The sequence below is a fragment of the Lampetra fluviatilis genome, chromosome 5, assembly GCF_964198595.1.
Source record: "Lampetra fluviatilis chromosome 5, kcLamFluv1.1, whole genome shotgun sequence".
NCBI classification, from domain to species: Eukaryota; Metazoa; Chordata; class Hyperoartia; order Petromyzontiformes; family Petromyzontidae; genus Lampetra; species Lampetra fluviatilis.
Window position 1 is genome coordinate 14,252,167 of NC_136279.1, and position 24,083 is coordinate 14,276,249.

The 24,083-nt window shown below is 49.3% G+C and overlaps 2 protein-coding genes across 2 annotated transcripts; one reads left to right on the forward strand and one right to left on the reverse strand.

Moving 5' to 3' along the window:
* Positions 1-757: 757 nt before the first annotated feature.
* HARS1 (histidyl-tRNA synthetase 1) lies at positions 758-20,290 on the forward strand. The gene is made up of 13 exons (XM_078856862.1): positions 758-946; positions 3,774-3,863; positions 5,043-5,162; positions 6,154-6,249; positions 6,405-6,530; positions 6,814-6,921; positions 7,708-7,806; positions 9,289-9,382; positions 10,071-10,198; positions 10,481-10,720; positions 11,310-11,426; positions 19,576-19,722; positions 19,993-20,290. Exons 1-13 carry the CDS (start codon positions 845-847, stop codon positions 20,062-20,064), a joined length of 1,539 nt encoding a protein of 512 aa, XP_078712988.1. The 5' UTR covers positions 758-844; the 3' UTR covers positions 20,065-20,290.
* Positions 13,229-18,599, reverse strand: LOC144932620 (uncharacterized). Its single transcript, XM_078856863.1, has 2 exons — positions 17,228-18,599; positions 13,229-13,411 (listed from the first exon to the last, which is right to left on the reverse strand). The coding sequence occupies exons 1-2, from the start codon at positions 18,500-18,502 to the stop codon at positions 13,397-13,399; spliced, it is 1,290 nt and encodes a 429-aa protein (XP_078712989.1). The 5' UTR covers positions 18,503-18,599; the 3' UTR covers positions 13,229-13,396.
* Positions 20,291-24,083: the final 3,793 nt, after the last annotated feature.

Sequence of the window (24,083 nt, forward strand, 5' to 3'; positions counted from 1 at the left end):
AATACTGGGTGGTGGGGGTGGGGTTACAATTTTGGAAACGTTTTGGACAACTTTTTACCCCCACTTTCTATAACTTTGATTGAAGCCTTCTGAAAGGCTTGTATAATTTTGTTGACGGACAAACAATGCCAGGCTTTTGTAATACCTTAGTGTTTATGTTATGTTTTCTAAGAGACGACACATTTTGAAGTATTTTTATTTTTCCCCCAGGCAAAGCTGGGTACTTCCTGCTAGTGGAATATAAAGTCTTGACTTAAAGCTTTCATGACTGCAGGAATTCATATTCTTTGGGTCTTTCGGTAAAGTCACGTAGATAGGTTCAAAGAAACAAAAAACTACGACGTTTCGATCGCAACATAAGCAGTCCTCAGGAAAAGGGGGTTAGCCTCTCAAGGCAAACTGTTTACAAAGGTTTAAATGGGTGTCGCTTAAGTGTCAGCAGCATGGGCGGGGTAGCTAGTGTTAATGTAAGGGATTAAAAACGGTGTCTCCCAGCAGCATGTCGGGCGGTGCTCGCGATGATGGTAGTCGTAGGCAGTGCTGGTGGTGGGTTTCCAGCAATTCAAGGGCTGCCAGGTAATTATTGCACCTCGCTTTCAGCTGCACGGGCGGGGTAGCAATGGAAGAGGAGGGGGAGGAGTCGGGGAGGGGGAGGAGTCGGGGAGGGGGAGGAGTCGGGGAGGGGGAGGAGTCGGGGAGGGGGAGGAGTCGGGGAGGGGGAGGAGTCGGGGAGGGGGAGGAGTCGGGGAGGGGGAGGAGTCGGGGAGGGGGAGGAGTCGGTGCCGTGGTGTCTGCCGGGTGCGCGTGGAGCCGGCACTGGGAGTAGCGACGTCGTGCGAGTGTCATGTCGGACAGCTGCGAGAAGAAGGCGGCGATGGCGGACGCCGTGAAGGCGCAGGGCGAGGTGGTGCGGAGGCTCAAGGCGGAGAAGGCGAGCGCCCAGACGGTGCGGCTCTCCTCCACGCCGCGGTTTCATTTCCCGGCCCTGGTCGAGTGAACGCGGCTGTGCCCATTGGCTGGGCTCGATCACGTGACGTAACGCGCGCCTCGCGATTGGATCGGGCCCAAGGGCTCCGGGAAAATGCGGCGCGCCCGAGTAACAGACCGCGTGTGTGACAGACTGTGTTAGTCCATGTGTGTGTGTGTGACAGTGTGTGTGTGTGACAGACCGCGTGTGTGACAGACTGTGTTAGTCCATGTGTGTGTGTGTGTGACAGACCGCGTGTGTGACAGACTGTGTTAGTCCATGTGTGTGTGTGACAGTCTGTGTGTGTGACAGACTGTGTTAGTCCATGTGTGTGTGTGTGACAATGTGTGTGTGTGACAGTCTGTGTGTGTGACAGACTGTGTGTGTGTGTGTCAGTCCATGTGTGTGTGTTAGTCTGTGCGTGTGTCTGACAGACTGCGTGTGTGACTGTGTGTTAGACCATGTGTGTGTGACAGTGTGTGTGTGTGTGACAGTCTGTGTGTGTGACAGACTGTGTGTGTGTGTGTGTCAGTCCATGTGTGTGACTGTGTGTTAGTCCATGTGTGTGGGACGGTCCGTGTTAGTCCGTGTGTGTGTGTGACAGTCTGTGTGTGACAGACTGTATGTTACAGTCTGTGTGTGTGTTAGTCCGTGTGTGTTAGTCCGTGTGTGTGTGACAGTCTGTGTGTGTGACAGTGTGTATGTGACAGTCTATGTAATGTTACAGTCTGTGTGTGTGTGACAGTCTGTGTGTGCCACAGTCTGTGTGTCACAGTCCGCGTGTGTGACAGTCTGTGTGTGACAGACTGTATGTTACAGTCTGTGTGTATGTGTTAGTCCGTGTTTGTGACAGTCTATGTAATGTTACAGTCTGTGTGTGTGTTACAAGTCTTGAGTGTTGCAGTATCTTTTGGTGTTGTTACAGTCTTACAGTTCCAGCCTTTTGAGTGCGTTACAGTCTTCAAGTATGTTCGTGGCGTCTGTGTTCGGCTTTGATGGCGTTACAGTTTGTGTTACTTCCCTAGGTCGAATCAACCTTGACATGAGTCCCCGGTACCTGTGTGTAAGAGTTACGAGTCATTGTTGTTAACGAAACAGGTCACTTGCAGATTAGACTTATCCTGGTATCTTGGTTGTTCACCCGGTTAAATGAATTAAGTTTGAGCGTGTTGCAGTCCGCGCGTGTATTTAAAGAGTTTCGAGTTTATTATTTGTGTAATCTGGTGAGAACTCGAGCGACCAGGGGGGGGGCAGTCTTATTGTCAAGGAGTGACCTGAGTGATGTTGGATGCGGGAGTGCGTGACTGGCGTGTGTAAAGATGTCGTGTGTTGTCGCCGGTTGAATCGTGCGTGGACCACCCGATACCCGTGCGCGTCCTGTTTAACGTGTGTTCAATGTTATTTCTTCAAATCTCAAAGTGTTAACACAACAGGCGAGATTCCGTAGATGCACACGGGACGAGGGCGCACCGTTTCATGGCCACGTTTCACTTCTGCAGAGAAGACTCAGCGGAATCGATTTCCTCGCCCGTGACTCGAGCTGTGGTGTAATCGATAGCTTCCGATTCCTATTGCATCTCTCTGGAGATTGACATCGCTGCAAAGTGCACGAGTCTCTTTGTGTTTTTGTGCATCAAGATATTTCACCGAGGAAAACGCCTCGAGATGGGAAACGCCAAGGTGTTAGCGTGGACATTATTTGAATCGCACCATTGTGGGATGTCTACCGATCTGAATACTACACGCCGCAAAGACTCCACATCACAATGGGGATCGTTATAGATTATTAAGATAACATCGCCACAGAGTCGATATTTTCAAATTGCTGTCAGCTTTGCAGACTCGCGCCGTAATATATTCTTCAGGTTCATATCGTTACCGATTGATAGTTTCACACACCGTAGATTCCGCATTGATGATACCATTACAGTCTTTCATGTAGCCATTACCAGTGTCCATTCTGCATCATTGACAAATTTCGATTCTGGAATTGAACCATTACAGTCATTCATGTAGACATTACCAGTGTCCATTCTGCATCATTGACACATTTCGATTCTGGAATTGAACCATTATAGTCATTCATGTAGCCATTACCAGTGTCCATTCTGCATCATTGACAAATTTCGATTCTGGAATTGAACCATTACAGTCATTCATGTAGCCATTACCAGTGTCCATTCTGCATCATTGACAAATTTCGATTCTGGAATTGAACCATTACAGTCATTTATGTAGCCATTACCAGTGTCCATTCTGCATCATTGACAAATTTCGATTCTGGAATTGAACCGTGATTCCAAATTTTCACCATGGAATCGTGGATGGCTCTGTAATCGGCATTGCGTAGTGGTGCCGTGGAGCTGGCTTTGTGCTGGGCCCTGCTACAGCCCCCTAGGGCCCAAGCTGACTCTTTGTGGCATGAGTTTCCCCAGGGGCCACTCGTGGCTGTTGGTTTCTGTTCCCCTCACAAGTCCCCTCCCACCTCAGATTATGATGCAACCGCCAACGTGGGTTGCACGTGCGTTCATGCATGGTTTGTAATTTAAACCCATTGGAGATTCTAATATAGTTTGCTGGTATTCATGTTGGTAAAATTAAAATGACCAAGTTGAAAATGTAAACTTATCTTCAATAAAAACGTCTCAATGGTTTTTTTCTCCAAGCTGATTTGGTTTGCATCCTATCACCTTGACCCTGTGTGTTTGTTTCACTGCTGCTCAAACTGTTGCCAATACAATGGTAGCTGTCACCAGGCAAGCCCTAAAAACTAACTAGTAGTATTTCTGTTATTGTTGTTTTACAGATTTCAGAAGAAGTTAAAAAACTTCTCTCCCTGAAGGAGCAGTTGGGCCTGGATGAAGGAAAGCACACATTTGTGCTCAAAACCCCAAAGGTGCGAAGGGAGGATTGATTTTGATACAATTGTTTACGTTTAATTTGGCTGCTTGCTGTAATAATTCCGTTCGTAAATCCCAAGGTAGGTGATGAGGAAGGCTGTGACAGGTGACTTGGTAATATTTAGTAAACTTGATGGCTGTGGTGTGGGGGGAAATTATAATTCACAGATCACGGTATAACATACAGCAGTGCCGAAACAAATGATTTGTTTCAAAGAAACACGTGTAAAAAAATATTACAATAACCATTTAAACGTTTAAAAAAGCCAAGTTGTTCGTACATTTTTTGGGGCATTCATAATCAAATCGTATAGAAATGATTTGAAAAATAATTTTAAAAAATGGGGTGGCTGGCTTGCATTGGGACAGCACTGTTCCCTACCCCTCCATGACCACCCCGCCATTTGTGAAAGGAAATAAAGGAAGAGTGAATAATATGAGTTTCTATAGCCATTTCTATGATTTCACTGACTTTATTCAAATTCACCATTTCCGTGACCTCAATGCCACAATTAGCGTAGCCTGAGTGATGAGGCATAAAGTCTAGGCCAGAGGTGGCAGAATGAAGAATAGTTGTGTGGAGCAGGCACGTGCACTTCATGAGCAGGTAGAGAATGGGAGTACCGTGCTGCAGACTATTAATCTAGAGTCTACAGGCAAAAGTGTAGTTCATTATTGTTAATATAACATGATTACATCCCACAAAAAACATTTTTGGTAGGATCAGTGCCTATGCTGAAATCATTTATGAAACCATCTGCACATGCGCTCTAATCAAATTACCATTAATGGCATTGGGCAAACATTACAATGTAGGAAGCCTAAAAATATTGATATATTTTCGTGTATATAAAGGAAATTAAGTGCTCTGATGTATGAATATGGCATAATAATTTACTTACCTCTCTCCTCTAGTCTCACACCACCTCTATCTGGTCATTTCCACTCCACCCTCTGGCCAAGTCGATGCATCGCATGTGTCCAAACTTGAGACGTCTGTTATATTATTTGGTTCTTTCGGTACAGTCACGTAAATGGAAAATAAGAAAAAATTCATAAAAACCAAAAACTCACGACGTTTTGATCACAACACAAGCGGTCATCATCAGGTCCGTTATAGACACTCATCTCCATTTTCGGGCACGTTTGTCTGTGTGTGTGTTGGCCTACTGTAGGGAACGCGGGACTATGGGCCCCGCCAAATGGCCATCCGTGAAGCAGCCTTCAAGGTCATCGTGGACGCCTTCAAACGCCATGGGGCTGAGACCATCGACACACCCGTTTTTGAGCTCAAGGTAATGGGCGTGTACGTGCATCACTGATCCATCGCCAGTCCATGGCATTAAAAATTGAGCTTCTAGTGAGTCACAGAGAGCCCCACAAACTTCCACCTGATCACTAGGCCAAGGGAACATAAGCTGAGATCTCTCACACCACCTCAGGACAGGAATGAGCCCCTTCTGCTGTGGCACCATCAGGTGTGCAGACTTCACCTGGGGACTCGGTGATGACGGTCTACTCTGTTGCTGTTGGGAGGATGAGAATGTCGCCGCATGCTGGGCAGATGCCCCGTCAATGCTGCGCTCCCTGGGGAGCTTGCAGCAGCCATTACGAGGCAAGCCCTACTGCTATTGCCCCATTTACGGGCTCACTACTAACAGCGACTTTTCCTTTAGCTTAATGTTTTTTTTGCTATTAATGTTGATTGGCTTATAATTAAAACATCAATTCAAGATCCACTCCATAAATAACACACCGGCCTATGCTTTGAATTTCACCAGCTAAGCTTTACCACCCCACCCATATTCCTTGGTTTGAGTCGTAGCCGATCCGTGAATGTGCCTACAATCCCTTCTGCCACAGCAAATGGAGCTGCCTGGTGACCTGTTCGTGAGCCTTCACCACTCCACGTGGTTTTTCAGTGCATCAGTCCTGGCACTGGTACCATCGTGAAATGACCAATATTAAAGGAAAAGTAATAGTCATGTAAGCATTTATTCGTTGATTAATATGCATTCCTACACTCACAATTCACGTGCCAAATTGTGAGTGTAAGAATCCATATTAATCGTACATTAGCATTGATGAATTACAATTAAAAAAGTGATCATGCAAATACAATACCAATGTTATAGTTATCAAATAAAGCTGTACAGACGATCAAACCAATACAAAGAAGAATGAATTTGTAATCGTGTTGGGAAACACGAGATAGTGACAAATCATTGAATCTTGTTACATGTTTAGAAATTAAGTTGTGTATATGTGTGTGTGCTGTGTGTGTAGGAGACCCTTACGGGAAAGTATGGAGAAGACTCGAAGTTGATTTATGATCTCAAGGATCAGGGAGGAGAACTACTTTCTCTGCGATATGACCTCACTGTATCCTTACACCACATTCAAATATATGTCTGTTCACTCATTACAAATGCCAGACGTTAATCGACCACTGAGTTCTTGTCCTCTGTCGAGGTATTTGAAGCCTTGTTCTTTATTTAGGTGTTTGGACTATTATCCCTTAACAAGGTGTCTACAAGGTCCCGTTTGCCCGTTACCTGGCCATGAACAAGGTGACAAACATCAAGCGCTACCATGTGGGCAAGGTGTATCGCCGTGACAACCCGGCCATGACGCGTGGACGCTACCGCGAGTTCTACCAGTGTGTGAGTGCATTGTGCGCGTCGATGTGTCTTCGTGTGTGAGATCAACTTTTCTTTGAAATTAACTGGTCCATTGTGCATACTATCGTGAGACTTTGGCCACACCACCCTCGTATGCGTGATTCACATTCTGTATTTGTCATTGGATGTGTTTGTTCTCATGTAAGTGCTGTGTGGGTAAGATGGCCGCCTTCCAGCTATGGGGGTTTTGTGAACATATGACTACATGTGCACTCGTGTGCTTGTGTGTAAACAATATCCACGAATGTGTCTGCATCTGTTGTAGGATTTTGATATTGCTGGACAATACGACCCTATGATTCCGGATGCCGAATGCCTGAAGATCGTCCATGAAATCCTGACAGAGCTCAATATTGGTGACTTCATTATCAAGGTAGGAACATTTGCTTTTTCAACAGCCCCCTTCACTAACACAGCCCCATCTATATTAATCTATTCCTCATCTATTGATGTAACACCTGTCTGGTACGACAGCACCTACATCTTAACAATGCCCCTATTTCTTAAAGGAAGATGGAACTGAAAAAAATGATTGGATTATAGCTACAAGTCATTTATTCGAGCTACGTAGCACACATCTCAATGTGTGCACGTATAATGTGAGTATGAAGTTATCAGTCCGTATTACCTGCTCTGGCACATCAATTGGAAAGATGAACAGTGACCAGCAAAAATTGGAACAAAAGCTGAAACATGTGTAAAGAATCATGGAGTGGTGCATGCTTGGGATTATACTTAGAGACAAGCAGACGAACACATGGATCATGTACCAGATGCAAATTAGAGACGACATTGATTGTAAAGAAAAGCGAGTTAGGCTTGGGGTCTCACCTATAAGGCATGATGGCCCATGGCTGAGACTAACGATACGTCCCTAAAGATGACATTTTTTCAAGGGGTTATGTGTTGCGATGTTTAGGCAATTATGTTAGCTTAAAGAAAACCCACATATAGGAAGGGAAAACACTTGTGCTGCCATCTCCTGGCCACTTTGCAGCCCAAAGTACGATCCAAACTCAACTCTGTTGCGCGTCTTGAGACCATAAACATAGAACGTATCAAAGCACCATCCCCAAGCTTACAACACCACCCTGTATCGAAAGAGAGCCTCTCTCTCATGCGTTGGTATTTGTGTTATTGTGTCGCGGTTGTGTTGCAGGTGAATGACCGGCGCATCCTGGACGGGATGTTCGAAGCGTGCGGCGTGCCCTCTGAGAAGTTCCGCACCATCTGCTCGTCCGTCGACAAGCTGGACAAGGTGCTGATGCAGCCGGGCTGGCCGCGGGCGTGCAGTTAACATGCATGTCCTTCACGTGTCAGTCACGTGTGTGTGTGTTAGGTTCAATATTCGTTCATGTGTCATTAACGTGATTCACTTAACATGTACATTTCTTTTTTTATTTTTCAACTTACCGGTGAGATAAAAATAAAAGAATTGGAGTGGTAAATGCTTATAGATGTGACCATCCAAATCGTTTGGCTGTATGGGGTGGATGAGGGTTTCAATCATATACATTTGGCCAGATCATTCCGTGGAACCCAAGATTCAATGATAAATGTGATTCACAATGGTGTATCTACCACATTAGCTTGTGTGAAATGTGTTATTAGTGTTTGTATGTATGCTGCACTTCTTTTGCACCATACACAGCCAACCGTGCTAAACGGAGGTTTGTGTGTGCTCCAGGGGTAGTGAATCATTAGCATTTTATTAATGTGTGTTGTTAGTTTGAGGTAAACCTATGAATTGCATCTGGTGCAGTGTCACCTAAAATTGACTGTTGAGGATGGCAATAGGAAAGGTATAACATATTATTACTTTATTTATGACTCAAGAAATTGAAAGTGGAAACCAGTAACGTTTAGAACATCCTTCATCTTCAGTGTAAAGTTGTTGTGTCCAGCTGAAGTGTTAAGATGGATGAGCAGGGAGACTTGTAGTGACCCTTTGGTATGGTGTCTAATGCTACATTTATTTAGTAAGGGACATGGGTGAGGTGAAAGGAACACATGAGAAGAATGGAGAGTTTTGGAAGCGAGTTGCATCAAATGGAGAAAACCATTGGGAGGAAAGAAAGAGTCATGAAGGATTAGGAGAAGGGCAGTCCTAATTGTAACGATTCAGAGAAGGTGACACATACATATGAAGCTAATTGTCAGACGTTAAGGCTTGCTGAAGAAAACTCCAGAAAGATACAGGGGAATAGGCCAAGAGGTTGAAAAAAAGGCAGACGCTGCTCGACAAATTACAATAAGGAAATCTGTGTTGAAATGAACAGAGAAGTGTTTGATTGGAGAGAATAGAGGGAATTTTGAACCAAATATATTTGAACATAAAATTACCAATTCAGATGTACAGTTATATGCGTATAGTGTGCATAGGAATTTATAGTAATGGATGAATCGGTGCCTTAATTTTCGATTTACAGCTTTCGTGACTGCAGGGATTCATCTTCTTGGTAGAAGGGAAATAATAAAATTATAAAAATAAAACATAATAAAATACAATTCTCACGACATTTCGGCCACAACACAAGCAGCCGTCCTCAGGTGAAGACAGAGCTGTCTTTCAGACAGCTTGTGTTGTGGCCGAAACGTCGTGAGAATTTTATTTCATTATATTATATTTTTATTATTTCCCTTCTACGTGACTTTACCGAAAGAACCAAGAAGATAAATCGGTGCGTTGTTAGATGTGCGGTCCCGTACGTGATTAACGCGTGATTCCGTCGCCTGACAGACCCCGTGGAGTGAGGTGCGAGCCGAGATGGTCGGGGAGAAGGGGCTCGACCCGGAGGTGGCCGATCGCATTGGGCAGTACGTCCAGAAGCACGGTAATGCCGCCACCACCACCACAACGACGACCACTTTAACCAACACAACCACCACGATAATCACCACGATCACCATATCTACAACTATCAAACATCACCCGTATAGCCTTAGCAGACTGTAGGAGCTAGTGCTGTTAGCGAGCACCTATGAAGGCCAGCACGGTACACAAGGCGGTGGGTGCTCAGCACCAAGCCTGGCCCCCTTTGTCTCCCCAGGCACTAATTTGAGGCTGAGTCGACCTAAGGGAGGCGCAGGACCAGTTCAGATAATCGTCACTGGTGTTGGCCATGAGCAGGAATAGAACCGAGGCCGCCGAGTTCGTAGCACAACTTGCTTACCGCTGCACTACCGCTCTCCACCTACCACCATCATCACAACTACCCCCATCACCTCGGACAGCACTGCGGACATCACCATTGCTACCACCACAGTTATTAACACCCCCACCGTCACCACCATTGACACTGTGATCACAATCACTAATTCCATCAAAAGCAATATATCAGCAACACCATGACCGTCACCTCCACCACCAGTGTCACCACCGCCATCACGATTACATTCATCAACACCATCGACGCCACCACTCCCGGCACCGCTTCCAACACCACCACGGTGGTCAGCGTTATCACCACCAGCACGGGCACGCGTACACGCGCTGTTTGTGTATGGGGGGGGGGGTTGCAGGTGGCCAGGCCGTGGTGGAGGAGCTGCTGCAGGACTCCGTGTTGGGCCCCAATGCCGCCTGCAAGGCCGGCTTGACTGACATGCGCCTGCTGCTGGGCTTCCTGCAGATCATGGGCATCACGCAGCAGGTGGGGGAGCCTGACACTCGCTCACGATTATTGCTACCGACACGATAATCACTATCAACTGGGATGACAGCCGAGACACACGCAACTGATACGACACTCAATCAACGCTCACGATGCTTTCGACACTCACGATTTATGTTTCTCACTATTGACACAACACTATCAGCTCTTATGAACCTCACAACTCTCAAGTTACTCACTACCCACAATCGCATGTCACGAACCCTTGCCTGGCCCCTCTCCCCCTGTACCCTCTCCCCGGTCCCCTGTACGGTGCCGCAGGTGCGATTTGACCTGAGCCTGGCGCGAGGCCTCGACTATTACACGGGCGTGATCTACGAGGCCGTGCTGCTGAGCGCTGGTGACCCCCAGGCCGGGGAGGAGGGGGGCGAGGGGGGTGTGGGCAGTGTGGCCGGGGGGGGTCGCTACGACGGCCTGGTGGGGATGTTTGACCCCCGGGGGCGGCGTGTGCCCTGCGTGGGCGTCTCCCTCGGCATCGAGCGCATCTTCTCCATCCTCGAGGTGCCGGCTCCACAATGCTGGCGCTGTCACGCTGCACGCTCGCGCCGCCACTTGCTGCTCTTATTTGCATTGGGAGAAAACGGAAGAGAAGCTTTTGAACTTCATGTGAAGTGCTTGCCGATAGTGCAGTGAATTCCATAACATAAAAGTTGGGAATCATATTCTTAGGTTTTTTCGGTAAGTTGGGAATCGCTTCTTAAAGGAAAGTATTGTCATCAGCAGTCGGTATGTGTAATGATTCCTTTTGTTTGCAATTCTATAAATTGTCATGATTCGGTTTAAGAACTGATGATTTTTGTTCATGCTATAACCTAAATATAGCATAATATAATTTGCAATAGTTAATCAATTATTCTTACATGCACAAATTGAAGCACGGCTCTTGAACTTAATGCTCTATAAATGTGCTGTGCTGTATTCCCTGCTGGCCTTAATGGATGCTCCCTCGCAGCACTTTCCACGGCTACATTGGGGGATCTTTGTCTCCATTTATCCATTTATACTCGTGTATGTGCGTTGTGGTAAGTATGTATTTGTATGTACAACACGTGTATGTTTATATAGATAACGTGTGTGCGTACATTTACAGGCGAAGCAAACGGATGTGCGCACGACCGAGACGCAGGTGCTGGTGGCGTCGGCACAGAAAGATTTGCTGGAGGAACGGCTCAAGCTCATCACGGAGCTGTGGGGTGCCGGCATCAAGGTGTGCACGAACGCACATGCGTACACAAGCACGTGCGTGCACACACATAATTTAAACAAAATAATTATCTAACGGTTAGTTTTATATCGTGTCATTCATGCAAATTTATTTTCACAATGGCTGAAGAACCACACGCGAACTGGAAGCCAGCACCAAAACATTTCTTCTGCAGTTCTATACATATTAATATATTTTCAGCCATTTAGTGAGTGTTTATACATGTGGGAGGAAGCCAGAGCTCTCGGAGAAACCATGTATATGAGGGGCAACACTCATACAGAAGAGACAGATGGCAAGCCAGGGTATAGCACCTCGATGCCCAGGGGAAGGGAGTTTTGCAACATTTGTCCGATCCACCAACCCTCGCCACTTCAGTGCTGGATTACAGGCATGCACCACCACCCGACACATGCATGCGCGCGCACACATGCATGCGCACACACACATGCATGCGCACACACATGCAGTTGCCAAAGGAGGTATGGGTAACTGACTACTTAGGACCACCCTTGCGCCACCTATAGACGCGTCCTCAAAACATCTACATAATGTTGTGCACGGGCTGGACACGTGCACATTGTACTATGGCCTGGCAGTGTCCCACAGTATCGACAGGGGGGTATATTCCCTGGGTGACTACGAGGCTGTGAAAAGTCCTCTCTGGCCAGCCATCCATTCCGTTCTTGTAACTTCAAGAATGGATGGGGCTCAACCAAACCCTCATTTCACAGATGAATGTGTATACCGACCTTTGACTCCCAACTATTGGAGAATTAGTCAAGCACACCAGTGTAATGGTTATATTAGAATGTATGGTTTAATAATAGTATGGTAATGTACAATTGCATATTAATTACTTATTATATGTTATGTTTACAATTTCGATGCTATTGTAGTAACGCTCACGACTCGTTCACACCGGAGTTGGAGGCACACTTGTTTATTTAACACCAACGTTGTGACATACACATTTGAGGGGGTATCGGCCCCCTCACCCGTCTATCTGAGGACACACCTCTCTAGCTAACCCTAGCCTGCCTCTGAGTCCTCCACTAATGGGCTAGGGGAGGCTATCTTGGCCCGACACTGGTCAGTCGGGCCCGGTACCCAGAGTCCAGACCAGCACTGGCTCTGGCTCTGGTACCACGCCACTGGCTCGAGCCTGCGCGGTCCTGATAAGGACGGCGTACCAGGGGGAGTCCAGGGCTCTATCTCAGACGTCTTCCGCCTCCTCTTCTTTAGCTAAACATCACTCCCGAGCCCTTCGATACAATCCCCTTTTATACCCAACCCCTCCCTGAGGGGTGGGGCCCCGGGGGATCATAACGACCGAATCGACCCCCCAGGGTGTCTGGCGCGGACGTCGCAGAGGGCACCTGCTTGTGCACACATGTAGCCCCGCCTACTGTGTTTGTTTACCATAGGCTGCCATGCATAACGGGCTCTCTCTCTAACACCCCTACATCACTCCCCCCCGCATAGCATGCAGCCGTCCCGGCTGCCAACATACAAAAATTTGACAATAAAGGTGCCTTCACCCCCTGACCGCGCGTGTGCCTCACTATTTTTTGAACAATAACAGGAACCAGAACAAGAACGCAACAACAAGATGAGAAACAACCCGACGCACCCCCCCGAATAAATACGAATTCCGTAAAAAAACAGCTTATATACAACCAGCAGGGAACCCACCCCGCACACACAACAAACGGTGAACCCAGCATATGTACATCCGAGGAGCGGGAAACACACCATCCACACAACACCCAATAAACACAACAGCTATGTACACATTTCCCGGCCTCACAACAGTTTGCGCATTTTAGCGCGCGTCCTTGCAGCGGGCCCCTCACACGGGGTAACCCCGCGTGGCGGACAATCAGGTGGCGACTGTCCGTCTTGAGGTGAGCATTCCTCTGACTCCGCGTGACCCTCGGCATCCGCAGGAGGGGTGATCGGGCGTGAGCCCGTCACTCCTGATGCTCCTGAAGGTGGCACAGCCGGCAAGGCATTAGGTGAGAGCGACGGAGACGGACCCAGCAAGTCGGCCGACCCCCCACATGTTTGGCCACGCGCGTGTGAAGTGGGGTTGTGAACCGCAGCGAAGGGTTTTAATCTGGAGGGGTGCACGAACCATCGCCGCTTCCCCCACTTGATGCGCACGCACTGCGGACGTAACACCTCCACCACTTCCACAGGGCCCCGCCACGGCCGCACAAGTTTAGAGGAGGTTGCCAGTGGCACCTGGGGGCAGTGCAACCATGCCTTGTCCCCCGGCTTCCACTGCAGCATGTGCGCTCGACTCAATCTGAGGCGCTCATTTGCCTTCTGACGGAGGTCAGAGTTTTGCATTGCAGCATCCCGTGCCTCGGTCAATTTGTCCAGATTAAATTTAACGTGGTCAGCCAGATTAGTTTTTCCCTGCGGCACGGGGATCCGCAACTGGGCACGAACAGGCGGGTCTGGTTCTCGGCCGTACATAAGGTAAAAGGGAGAAAACCCCGTGGCCGCATGGGGTGCCATCCGGTACGCCGCCAAGACCCCCTGAATTTGTAGGTCCCAATCCGTTTGCGAGTCCGAAACTTGTTGTGATAACATGGACGAGATGGTGCGATGCAAACGTTCGACCATCCCGTCAGTTTGTGGGTGATATGGGGAGGTCCGAATTTTCTTTGTGCCCAGGAGATCGCAGACTTGTCTGAGTAGTTTACCGGAAAAATTTCTGCCCTGGTCGGTCAGCAGCCTCTCCGGAGCACCTTTGTCCAGGACATAACCCTGAACAAAGGCCTCCACGATGGCTGCTGCCGACTGGTTGGCCAAAGGCCAGGCCATAGGCCAACGTGTAAAATACTCGACACCCGTCAACAAATATCTATTCCCTCTGGGGGTGGCGGGGAATGGTCCCAAAATGTCCAGAGCGACCAGCTCGTTTATCCTGGACACTTTGATCGATTGCAAGGGCGGGTTAGACTCCCGTGCCGGCGGTTTGCGTTGTGCACATTGAGGGCACGATCCCAACAAATCCCCCACATCCCTCGTCATGCCAGGCCAGTAAAAATCAAGTTGCAGCAAGGCGAGAGTCTTTTGGGTCCCCAGGTGTAGGAGGCGCTCATGAGCGGCCCATACCACCCTACCCCGCAACCCAGTAGGGACAACCAGCCGATGTCGACGTGACTTCCCGTCCCAATGCATTAGCAGACCTTGGCACATTTCCCATGCGTCGGAACCACCACTTTTTCCCCCCGCCGCACCGCCAACGCGACGTCGCCACCCGAGGAGGCCGAGACATCCTCCATCTGGAGGCGCCCCCATTCAATGACGGGCAACCCCAACAGGGAATCTTTGCCCTGCTGTTCGATCGGATTAGGAACCATTGCATCGTCGTCGTTGGCGGCCGCCAAGACAGGTACCGATGTGTCCCCTGGAGGCCTGCAACGTCCAGACCCCAGGAGGCATGCACACTCGGAGGTGGTTGGCAAGCGTGACAGAGCGTCCGCGTTGGTGTGGCGAACGCCCTTACGGTATGTGGTTTGGAAATCGTAATCCTGGAGGACCTCCAACCATCGGGACAATTGTCCCGATGGCTGTTGAACCCTCAGGGCGTACTGCAGTGCCGCATGATCTGTGCGGACGGTGAAATGCCGACCGTACAGATATGGGCGATACTGTTGGACGAAATGGACAATTGCCAACAGTTCCCTACGGGTGACACAATACCGTTGCTCCGCTGGAGACAACACCCGACTGCCGTACGCAACCACATGTTCCACGCCGTCAACCACCTGGGAGAGCACGCCCCCAATACCCGTGTTGCTCGCATCGGTGTCGAGCAAGAACGGTTTTGAAAAATCAGGGTAAATCAGGGGAGGAGCGTTTACCAAAGCATCCCGAAGGGAGCAAAAAGCAGCCTCCTCCTCCTGACCCCAGCAAAACCGAACCCCTTTAGATGTTAAAGCATGTAGGGGTTTGGCGATAGTCGCAAAATTAGCGACGAAGCGTCTATAATACGACGCAAACCCAATAAAACTCCTAACCTCTCCCACTGAGGTGGGAGTCGGCCAGGAGCTTACACACTGCGTTTTGGCGGGATCGGTAGAAATACCTGAGCGCCCCACGATGTGCCCCAAATAACGCACCGACTCGCGTAACAAATGGCATTTTTGGGGCTTAAATTTCAAATTAGCAGCCCGCATCTTTAGGAAAACCGCCCGCAACCTCTGGAGATGTTCCTCAAAAGTTTTGCCAAAGACAATGACGTCATCCAAATAAATCAGGCACGACTCCCATTGCAATCCAGCCAAAACCAATTCCATCAACCGCTGGAAAGTTGCCGGCGCTGAGTGTAAGCCCATCGGCAACCGGTTGAATTGAAACAGGCCGTGCGGAGTACGGAAAGCAGTTTTAGGCTTTGAATCATCGTCCAGAGGAAGCTGCCAGAATCCCGAAAGTAAGTCCAATGTGGAGAAGAATCGCGCTCCCGCCAAGGCGTCAAGCGATTCGTCCATCCGTGGGAGCGGGTATGCGTCGGCAACCGTAATTTTATTAAGGCGCCGAAAGTCAACGCAAAACCGCAACGAACCGTCCTGCTTCTTAACCAGGACGATCGGCGCTCCCCAAGGGCTGTTGGAGGGAGAAATTATGTCGGCGGCTAGCATGTCATCAACAGCCGATTTGACATGGTCCTTTTCGGCGGGACTCAACCGAAAAGGATTTTGGCGTATTGGCGCGCTGTCACCCGTATCAATATGGTGACGCAGCAGATGAGTGCAGCCCAAATCGTATTTATCCCGACTGAAAACGTCGGAAAATTCCCTCAGTAGTGTCTTAAGACGTTGGCGCTCTAAATTTGACAGGTCCGTCGATCCCGCGCAAAGCGCCTCGAGCCACCCTTCATCGCTGTCTGAATGTGGTCGCGGTGCAGGGGCAGCGCCGACATGACTCGCGACGGGTTCATCACAGGGCACCGGCGTTGCGTGAGCAAGCACGGTCCCCTGTGGGACCACCACCGTCTGCGAGCCCACATTGAGGACCGCGATGAAGGGTTCTCCATCCCCTCTCACTATGGTCTGGGCCGGGAGTAAATTAGGTCCACTGACCCCGGCCCTAGACGGTCCCAGCAAAACCCCTTGAGCCCCAATGCCCTTAGCGAAGGGCCGCCGAAGTCTCAAAGGAATTAACATTTGCGCCCCCGGAGGAACGCGCACCGTTCTATCTACGAACGCCGGCACCGTCGCGAACGCCGTCCGGCTCGTAGCGGGGGATGGCAAAAACGCCATGCGTCGGCCCGATGGGAGCTCAATGCATCCCTGGTCGATTAATATCCTAATCGGCATTTTGGCCAGGAAATCCGTCCCCAGCAGGCACGGAACCGCCAGCGAGGAGGAAACAAAAATCGGCCCAGATAATTTAATATCCCCGACACAAATTTGGGCTCGAATTTGTCCGATGATGCCAAGTGAACCCCCGTTAGCAGCAAAGAATGGCACATTAACAGGCATCAAAGGACGGCTCTGGGCAGGGAGAATGTTATAAATCAACTCCGAAATAATGGTCGCCGATGCTCCTGTATCGACCAGGATGCGCACCTCGACCCCATCGATGTGACCCACAACGGCCGACGACCCCGATGACGCGGCTACAACCCGATGGGCCAACACGGACCACTGGCTGGGTTCAATGTGAGTACCCAGAGCGGTGCGTGTTGGTGCCATGGTACGCGATATTTGCCCCCCCTTCGCTGCGGTGTTCGAGTGTGTGACGGGCGTGTGCGTGGGCCAAACATGAGGGGTGCCGCGACTCGCCGGATTATGATGGTGGAGCTTGTGACGAGGGCCGGCGTCCCGTTGAGGTGTCGTTCCGCGCTGCCGAGGAGAGCGGCACCCCGAGGCGACGTGGCCCCGGATGCCGCAGTTATAACAGCGTGGAAGCGCTGGTGGCGACGATGGACGTTGTAGACGGCTTGAACCGGCCCGGTCCTCCCGCGCTCCCGCTCCGTGCTGCCGTTGATGGTTGATGGCGCAAACCTCTTCCGCCGGGAGGGTGGCCGCAGCGACGGCGCGCCCGCTCGCCGCCTTGCTGGCCTTCCGTCGTTGAGAGGACAGGTTTGCGTGGAGGAGACGGGCCGCTTGGAGGGAGCACATCTCTGCATCGTCCTGTGCGACAATGACGATGTCTAAGTCGTCCGCCAGCAAAAGTATCTTCTCTGTCACCATGGCGTCGACACCCTCGTCATCCATTCGTGGAAAGGCCTCCTTCGCCAGTGCCAGGAGGCTTGTGCGGTACGCCAGGGGCGACTCCTTCGTCCCCCGCTGGCGATCGTAAAAGAGTTGGCGACAGTCCGATGGTGGACCATATACCGCCGACAGCACCTGCATCGCCTTCCGCAGCGTGGAGCGCCTCTCCTTCGAAGCCGATGTTAGAGTGGCGAGGGCGTCGCTGTCGAGAAGTGCTGGCAGCGCGCGGAGAGCCTCGGCGTCTGTCCACTGTGCCATCTCCTGGTGAGCGAGGAAGCGCCGCTGGAAGCCGCCCCAGTCGCCATCCTCGCCCACAAATTCCTTGAGTGGAGGTAGCCGCTGATGTAAGGCAGCGGCTGCAGAGGAAGAACGCACTCCCTCGTCCGCCTCACTCAACTCAGCGTCGGCACGAACCAGCGATGGCATCGCCGGTCGCACCCGTGGTGACGCGGCAGGCACTGTACTCCCGCCGTTGGACGCGATGCTTAGAGCGGCCACGCCCTCAACAGCAGCTGCGGCGATGGCGGGAGTTTCAAAATGTTGCTCCGTTGAAATGGCGGGAAGGCGCTGTGGTCGTTGGCTGCTGTCGCCTCGTGGCGGTCCCGCAGCCCCCAGCCGCGTGATGTTGTCGAGCATGGCGGCTGCGGCGTACAGCAGCTCGGCCAGCTTCGCGTGCGCCTGCCTCAGCCCCTCCGTCGACGGCTCCCCTTCCTCCAGCTGCTGTGGCGTGGATGCACCCAGCCCCGGCTGCTCGATGGCATCTTCAGCCATCTCGGGCCCTCCGACTGCAGCGGTGTCCTCCGCCCCTGGTACTCCGACTCGAGTCGTCCGGCGTGTATCCATGTTCGTACTTTGTTTCACTTCTGACGCCAGATGTAGTAACGCTCACGACTCGTTCACACCGGAGTTGGAGGCACACTTGTTTATTTAACACCAACGTTGTGACATACACATTTGAGGGGGTATCGGCCCCCTCACCCGTCTATCTGAGGACACACCTCTCTAGCTAACCCTAGCCTGCCTCTGAGTCCTCCACTAATGGGCTAGGGGAGGCTATCTTGGCCCGACACTGGTCAGTCGGGCCCGGTACCCAGAGTCCAGACCAGCACTGGCTCTGGCTCTGGTACCACGCCACTGGCTCGAGCCTGCGCGGTCCTGATAAGGACGGCGTACCAGGGGGAGTCCAGGGCTCTATCTCAGACGTCTTCCGCCTCCTCTTCTTTAGCTAAACATCACTCCCGAGCCCTTCGATACAATCCCCTTTTATACCCAACCCCTCCCTGAGGGGTGGGGCCCCGGGGGATCATAACGACCGAATCGACCCCCCAGGGTGTCTGGCGCGGACGTCGCAGAGGGCACCTGCTTGTGCACACATGTAGCCCCGCCTACTGTGTTTGTTTACCATAGGCTGCCATGCATAACGGGCTCTCTCTCTAACACCCCTACACTATTTTCTATAGCTTTGAATCCAACTAAATCTTACATATAAACACGCCATATGCTTATACATTGTGCACACATGTATATGACATACTGCTCATAAACATAACGTGCACAAATAACATTGCACACACACTCGAACATATGGGACACATGCCACACACCACCCGAACACACACAAGCACGTAGACTTTCATGCAGACAGGCACACATGGCAAAACTTATCATAAACATGTAGCATCCGCACTCACAGACCCACACAGGACACTCGTACACACACACGCATGCATATATCCACACGCACATGGAGCAAACTCACACTCACGCATTCCCAAGACCCTAATCGGCTTGAATTACATTCATACCTTCATGATCTCTGCATATATGATGGTGGCGATGATGTACATTTGTCGTTGACCTTTGTGCTGGTGTTGATGCTGATGACAATGGTGGTGTTGGCTGTTGATGTTGCCCAGGCGGAGATGTCCTACAAGCGGAACCCCAAGCTGCTGTCTCAGCTGCAGGTCTGCGAGGAGATGAAAATCCCCTTCGTCTGCATCGTCGGCCATGCCGAGTTGGAGGCTGGGGTCGTGAAACTCCGCACTGTGCTCACCCGCAATGAGGTCACCTCTTCATTCCTCCTCCTCGCCACTCCGTCCTCTTACAGAATAAACTTAATTCATACATTAGTCAGTTAAAGCGCTTGAGTTACTGTACAGAATATGGGCTCTTTCTGACCAGACAAAACTGTCTAAACTTTTAAAGTCACATTGATTCATTGTCATTTCTGATGCTGTTATCATAGTTACGTGTATAATTATTAATGCTTATACTATTTTTTGCCTCTATTTTGTGTATTTAATATAACGTTTGTAAACTTTTTCCCTTTTCAGGATTCCATTCCACGGGACCAACTGATTGAGGAAATTCAAAAACGCACATTGTGTTCACCATCTCCACAATAATCTTCACCACCACCATCTCAACTACCGTCGTCATCATTACAATCACCAACATCACCCCCACTATTAACTTCGCAACCACCATCATTGCCATCACCTTTACCATTGCTACCATTTTGCCAAAATGGTCTTCTGTAACGTGCTTGTGGTGGCCATGTAAGATGTTGATGTGTCCTGCCATGTGCAGCGAGGAGGGGTGACGAGAAATAAAAAGGCAGCCTAACCCGAAGACCAGCTGCAGCATCCTCTTGCCTGAGAGAGCGGACATGTGTATGCGTATTGTGGGGAGTGGTAGTGTCGTGGTTCGCACACTGCACTGCGAACCCGGCGACCTGAGTGACTCGCAGCCAATATCGGTAATGATTATCTGAACTGCTCCTGGGGCCTCCCTTAGGTTGACTCAACCTCAAATGAGTACCTGGTGTGATGTGTAAACATCGCCACTAGGGAGACAAAGGCGGCCAGGCATGGTGCCGGCCACCCACGCCCTCGTGTACCATGCAAGCCTTCATAGGTGCTCGCTAACAGCACTTGCCCCAAGTCTGTTAAGGCTGTACGTGGGATCTTTGTGTGTACTGTAGTTGTGTATAATAAAGGGTATGTATGTGTGAGTGTTGGTGTTGTATGACAGTGTGTATGGTTACATAGGCATGTATGCGTGGCATGTTTAGCATGTTCACTGTTTATGTAAGCAAGTGTATGTTAAGGGTGTGTGTAAAGTGGTGTGTCCAGTAAACGGTGTGAGTGCATAGCCAAATGTATGTAAGCATGGGCAGTCTGCATAAAAATGTGTGCGTGCAGACGAGTGTGTGTGTATGTGGAGTCGCGTGTGTGTGCTAAGTATGTGTGTGCATTTAAAGAGAGAGACTGTGGGTGTACTGTTTGCCCTGTAGACTAAAGTCAACACCGCCCCATATTTCCACTCCGCTGGCAGAATGTTAAAATTATCAACGTGCACACACGCAGTGTATATACACTTACTCGCATACACGTTACTTTAATCTATTGAATTGATTACATTTACTTCAAATCATACGCAATTATATATTTGCATATGTATGCATCCAAACGCAGGTACCCGTATCGGCATATAATGCATTGCGTTGTGCAATGCATTATATGCCGAGGCACAAATCAGACTGGTGTTCCAGCGGTTTCTAATATGAACAACTTAAAATATTATCTTCATTAGGCAATTCACGTTGAAAGAATCAATTAAACAAAAACTATTTAAAGAAAAGTATTTACATTAGAAAAATAATTTCCCATCTCCAGCAGCTTTGTGGGGCGGCGCCCCAACGTCCCTAGTGGGCGAACCACGACAGCTCCAACACTTATCATTGACGGTGTTGCTCCAGCACGTATAAAACTTAACACATGGTTGATTGCGAGCATGTGTACGATCCAGAGGTGGGACAAAGTCATTGTTATGCAAGTCCAAGTCGAGTCGCAAGTCATCAAATTCATGACTCCAGTCTGACTCGAGTCCAAGTCACATGACTCGAGTCCACATCTCATAGGTGGGACAAAGTCATTGTTATGCAAGTCCAAGTCGAGTCGCAAGTCATCAAATTCATGACTCGAGTCTGACTCGAGTCCAAGTCACATGACTCGAGTCCACACCTCTGGTACGATCCAGAGGTGGGACAAAGTCATTGTTATGCAAGTCCAAGTCGAGTCGCAAGTCATCAAATTCATGACTCGAGTCTGACTCGAGTCCAAGTCACATGACTCGAGTCCACATCTCATAGGTGGGACAAAGTCATTGTTATGCAAGTCCAAGTCGAGTCGCAAGTCATCAAATTCATGACTCGAGTCTGACTCGAGTCCAAGTCACATGACTCGAGTCCACACCTCTGGTACGATCTATATATATACACACACAGACTATCTCTCCAGGTATATCTGTGCATGCAAATTAAAATCCTGGTCATGGATCTACAAAATTGATCAACTCTTTGGGATCCGTAAAATAAGTTCAAAAGTGCGATGACTGACATTACATATGGAGATGTTTGTATCAATTGGGAGGAGCTATGAGAATAGCAAAAAAGGTTAAGAATGGAATATTGGGTGACCCCATAGCACTGGGGTTTTGAACATTTCTCGCACCGTAGCAGTTTTAAAGAAATCAGTTTACAATCTAGATTTTAAATAAGTGCATAGCATCAGCGGCTTCCTAATATCAGAAGAGCGGATCAGACTGCTGCAGAAGCGCATCTGAAAGTTTGTGATGCAGTGACCGTCTTTATTCGATGGCTAGCCAAAAGTCGCGAGGATGACTGGAGTTCGCATGATGGGTTATGCTCCTTGATGAGATCAGCAAGGTATTGTGGTTCATTTGTGGCAAGCACTTTGTGTGTAATCAGACCGACCTTATCATGTATTCGTTTGCCAACCGGAAGCTAATGCAGCTCGGCAAGCACTGGACGGACATGGTCGGATCCTGCAGTACCCATCACGACACGTGCCAGAGAATTGTGTACACGCTGCAGCTTGGCAATGCCTTTGCCAGATGCCCCGTAGAGTAGTGAGTTGCAATATTTGAGCCTTATAGATACTATGCTAATGGTTGAATTAGAGTAGAGCCCTGATTTGAAAATAGCAGGACCTGACTATTTTGAACGTGGTGATCAAACGACATTCTGGTCGAATATGGTCCCGAGGTTCTTTAGATGAGTATAAAACTGAATCCTGGAGTCTGCAACCACCACAGCTGATCCACAATTTGTTTCACCTAAGTGTCAAACAGCAGAACCTCCGATTTTTCTCGATTAAGCAGCATTTCGTTTCGTGCAAAGCACACGTGTATCCCCTAACGTGCAATCTTCGAGGTTACCGAGGCTTTCCATATCTAACTTTGACTTCACTGTGTATGGTGTACAATTGTGTATCATCACCGAATTGGTGGAACTTGATGTCATCCAAGGGAACCAAACAGGAAGTGTGCTGGAGATGCTCAAAGAAGATGGTGTGGCTGATGGTGTTGGAAGCAATGGAGAAGTCTTGGAGCAAGATGATCCAGGGTCTAAAGAGAGGATCAATTACTACATGTCCACGAGTAGTGTGGGTGGAATGGCCTTGGCAGACAGCAGTGTACGAAGTTGTGAAAACTGAAGAGAGATGTGATTTGAGAGTTGGGAGCAAACCCTTTCTATGACTTCTTCTAAGAAAGGGAATTTTGAGATAGTGGAATTTTGCAAAGTTGTTTCGGTTCAGGGTTGGTTTTTCAAGGTGGCAAATGACAGCAGCAGTCTTGAGAGCAAAGGAGACAATACCAGATGAGAGAGAGGTATTGCGTAAGCTGGTAAATTAGGGCAACAGGGTGGATTGGCAGTGACGGATGAGTTTGGTGACCAGAGGATTGAAGATGTCATTTGATGTCATTTATAGTTACAGGCTGGGAAATGTCAAGGGTAGGTGATGAATAGCTAGGACATGCAACAGCAGAAGCAGTCAGATACCAGAATATTTTTCATAATTTCCTAGACCGTTTGACAGGTAGAGGAGGCGAGTTTGCACTTGGCAATGGATGTGGTAATGGAGAAAGACAAGTTCTGAAAATTCTGGGGCAATGTATGATTTATTACCAAATGGTTTCCTGCACCATATGCGGTCAGTGTAGAGGAGACATCTGATTTGGACTTTACCAGAACTGAAATTTGCACACCACACATTCAAACAATTACACATACATTCACACACCCCCACACACATTCACACACGTAGATGTACAGACACGGGGCCTAGCAATCACACACATGCAGCCATTCATTCACTAACCCGGGTTCATATAGTCGCACACGCCACACATTCTCACACGCAGCTGTGGATCGTGCAGCCTGTGTCTCACATCCAGAAATGTGGAAGCTCCCGTGAAGAGAACCCAGTCCAGGACTAGAATAAAACCCTCTCCTTCAGCACAACCCCGATCAGAACATAGATCATAGCTTGCAACAAAACCCAGGTCAGATTTTGGACCAGGCTTGGTGGAGGAATCCAGAACGTTCGGTCGAAGAACC

Excerpts from the sequence above, each read along its gene's own strand:
- LOC144932620 (XM_078856863.1), bottom strand. The coding sequence starts at position 18,502 with ATGGATACACGCCGGACGACTCGAGTCGGAGTACCAGGGGCGGAGGAC.
- HARS1 (XM_078856862.1), top strand. The coding sequence starts at position 845 with ATGTCGGACAGCTGCGAGAAGAAGGCGGCGATGGCGGACGCCGTGAAG. Across the intron at positions 3,864-5,042 it reads TTGTGCTCAAAACCCCAAAG|GGAACGCGGGACTATGGGCC; the intron begins GTGCGAAGGGAG and ends GGCCTACTGTAG. Across the intron at positions 5,163-6,153 it reads CACCCGTTTTTGAGCTCAAG|GAGACCCTTACGGGAAAGTA; the intron begins GTAATGGGCGTG and ends CTGTGTGTGTAG.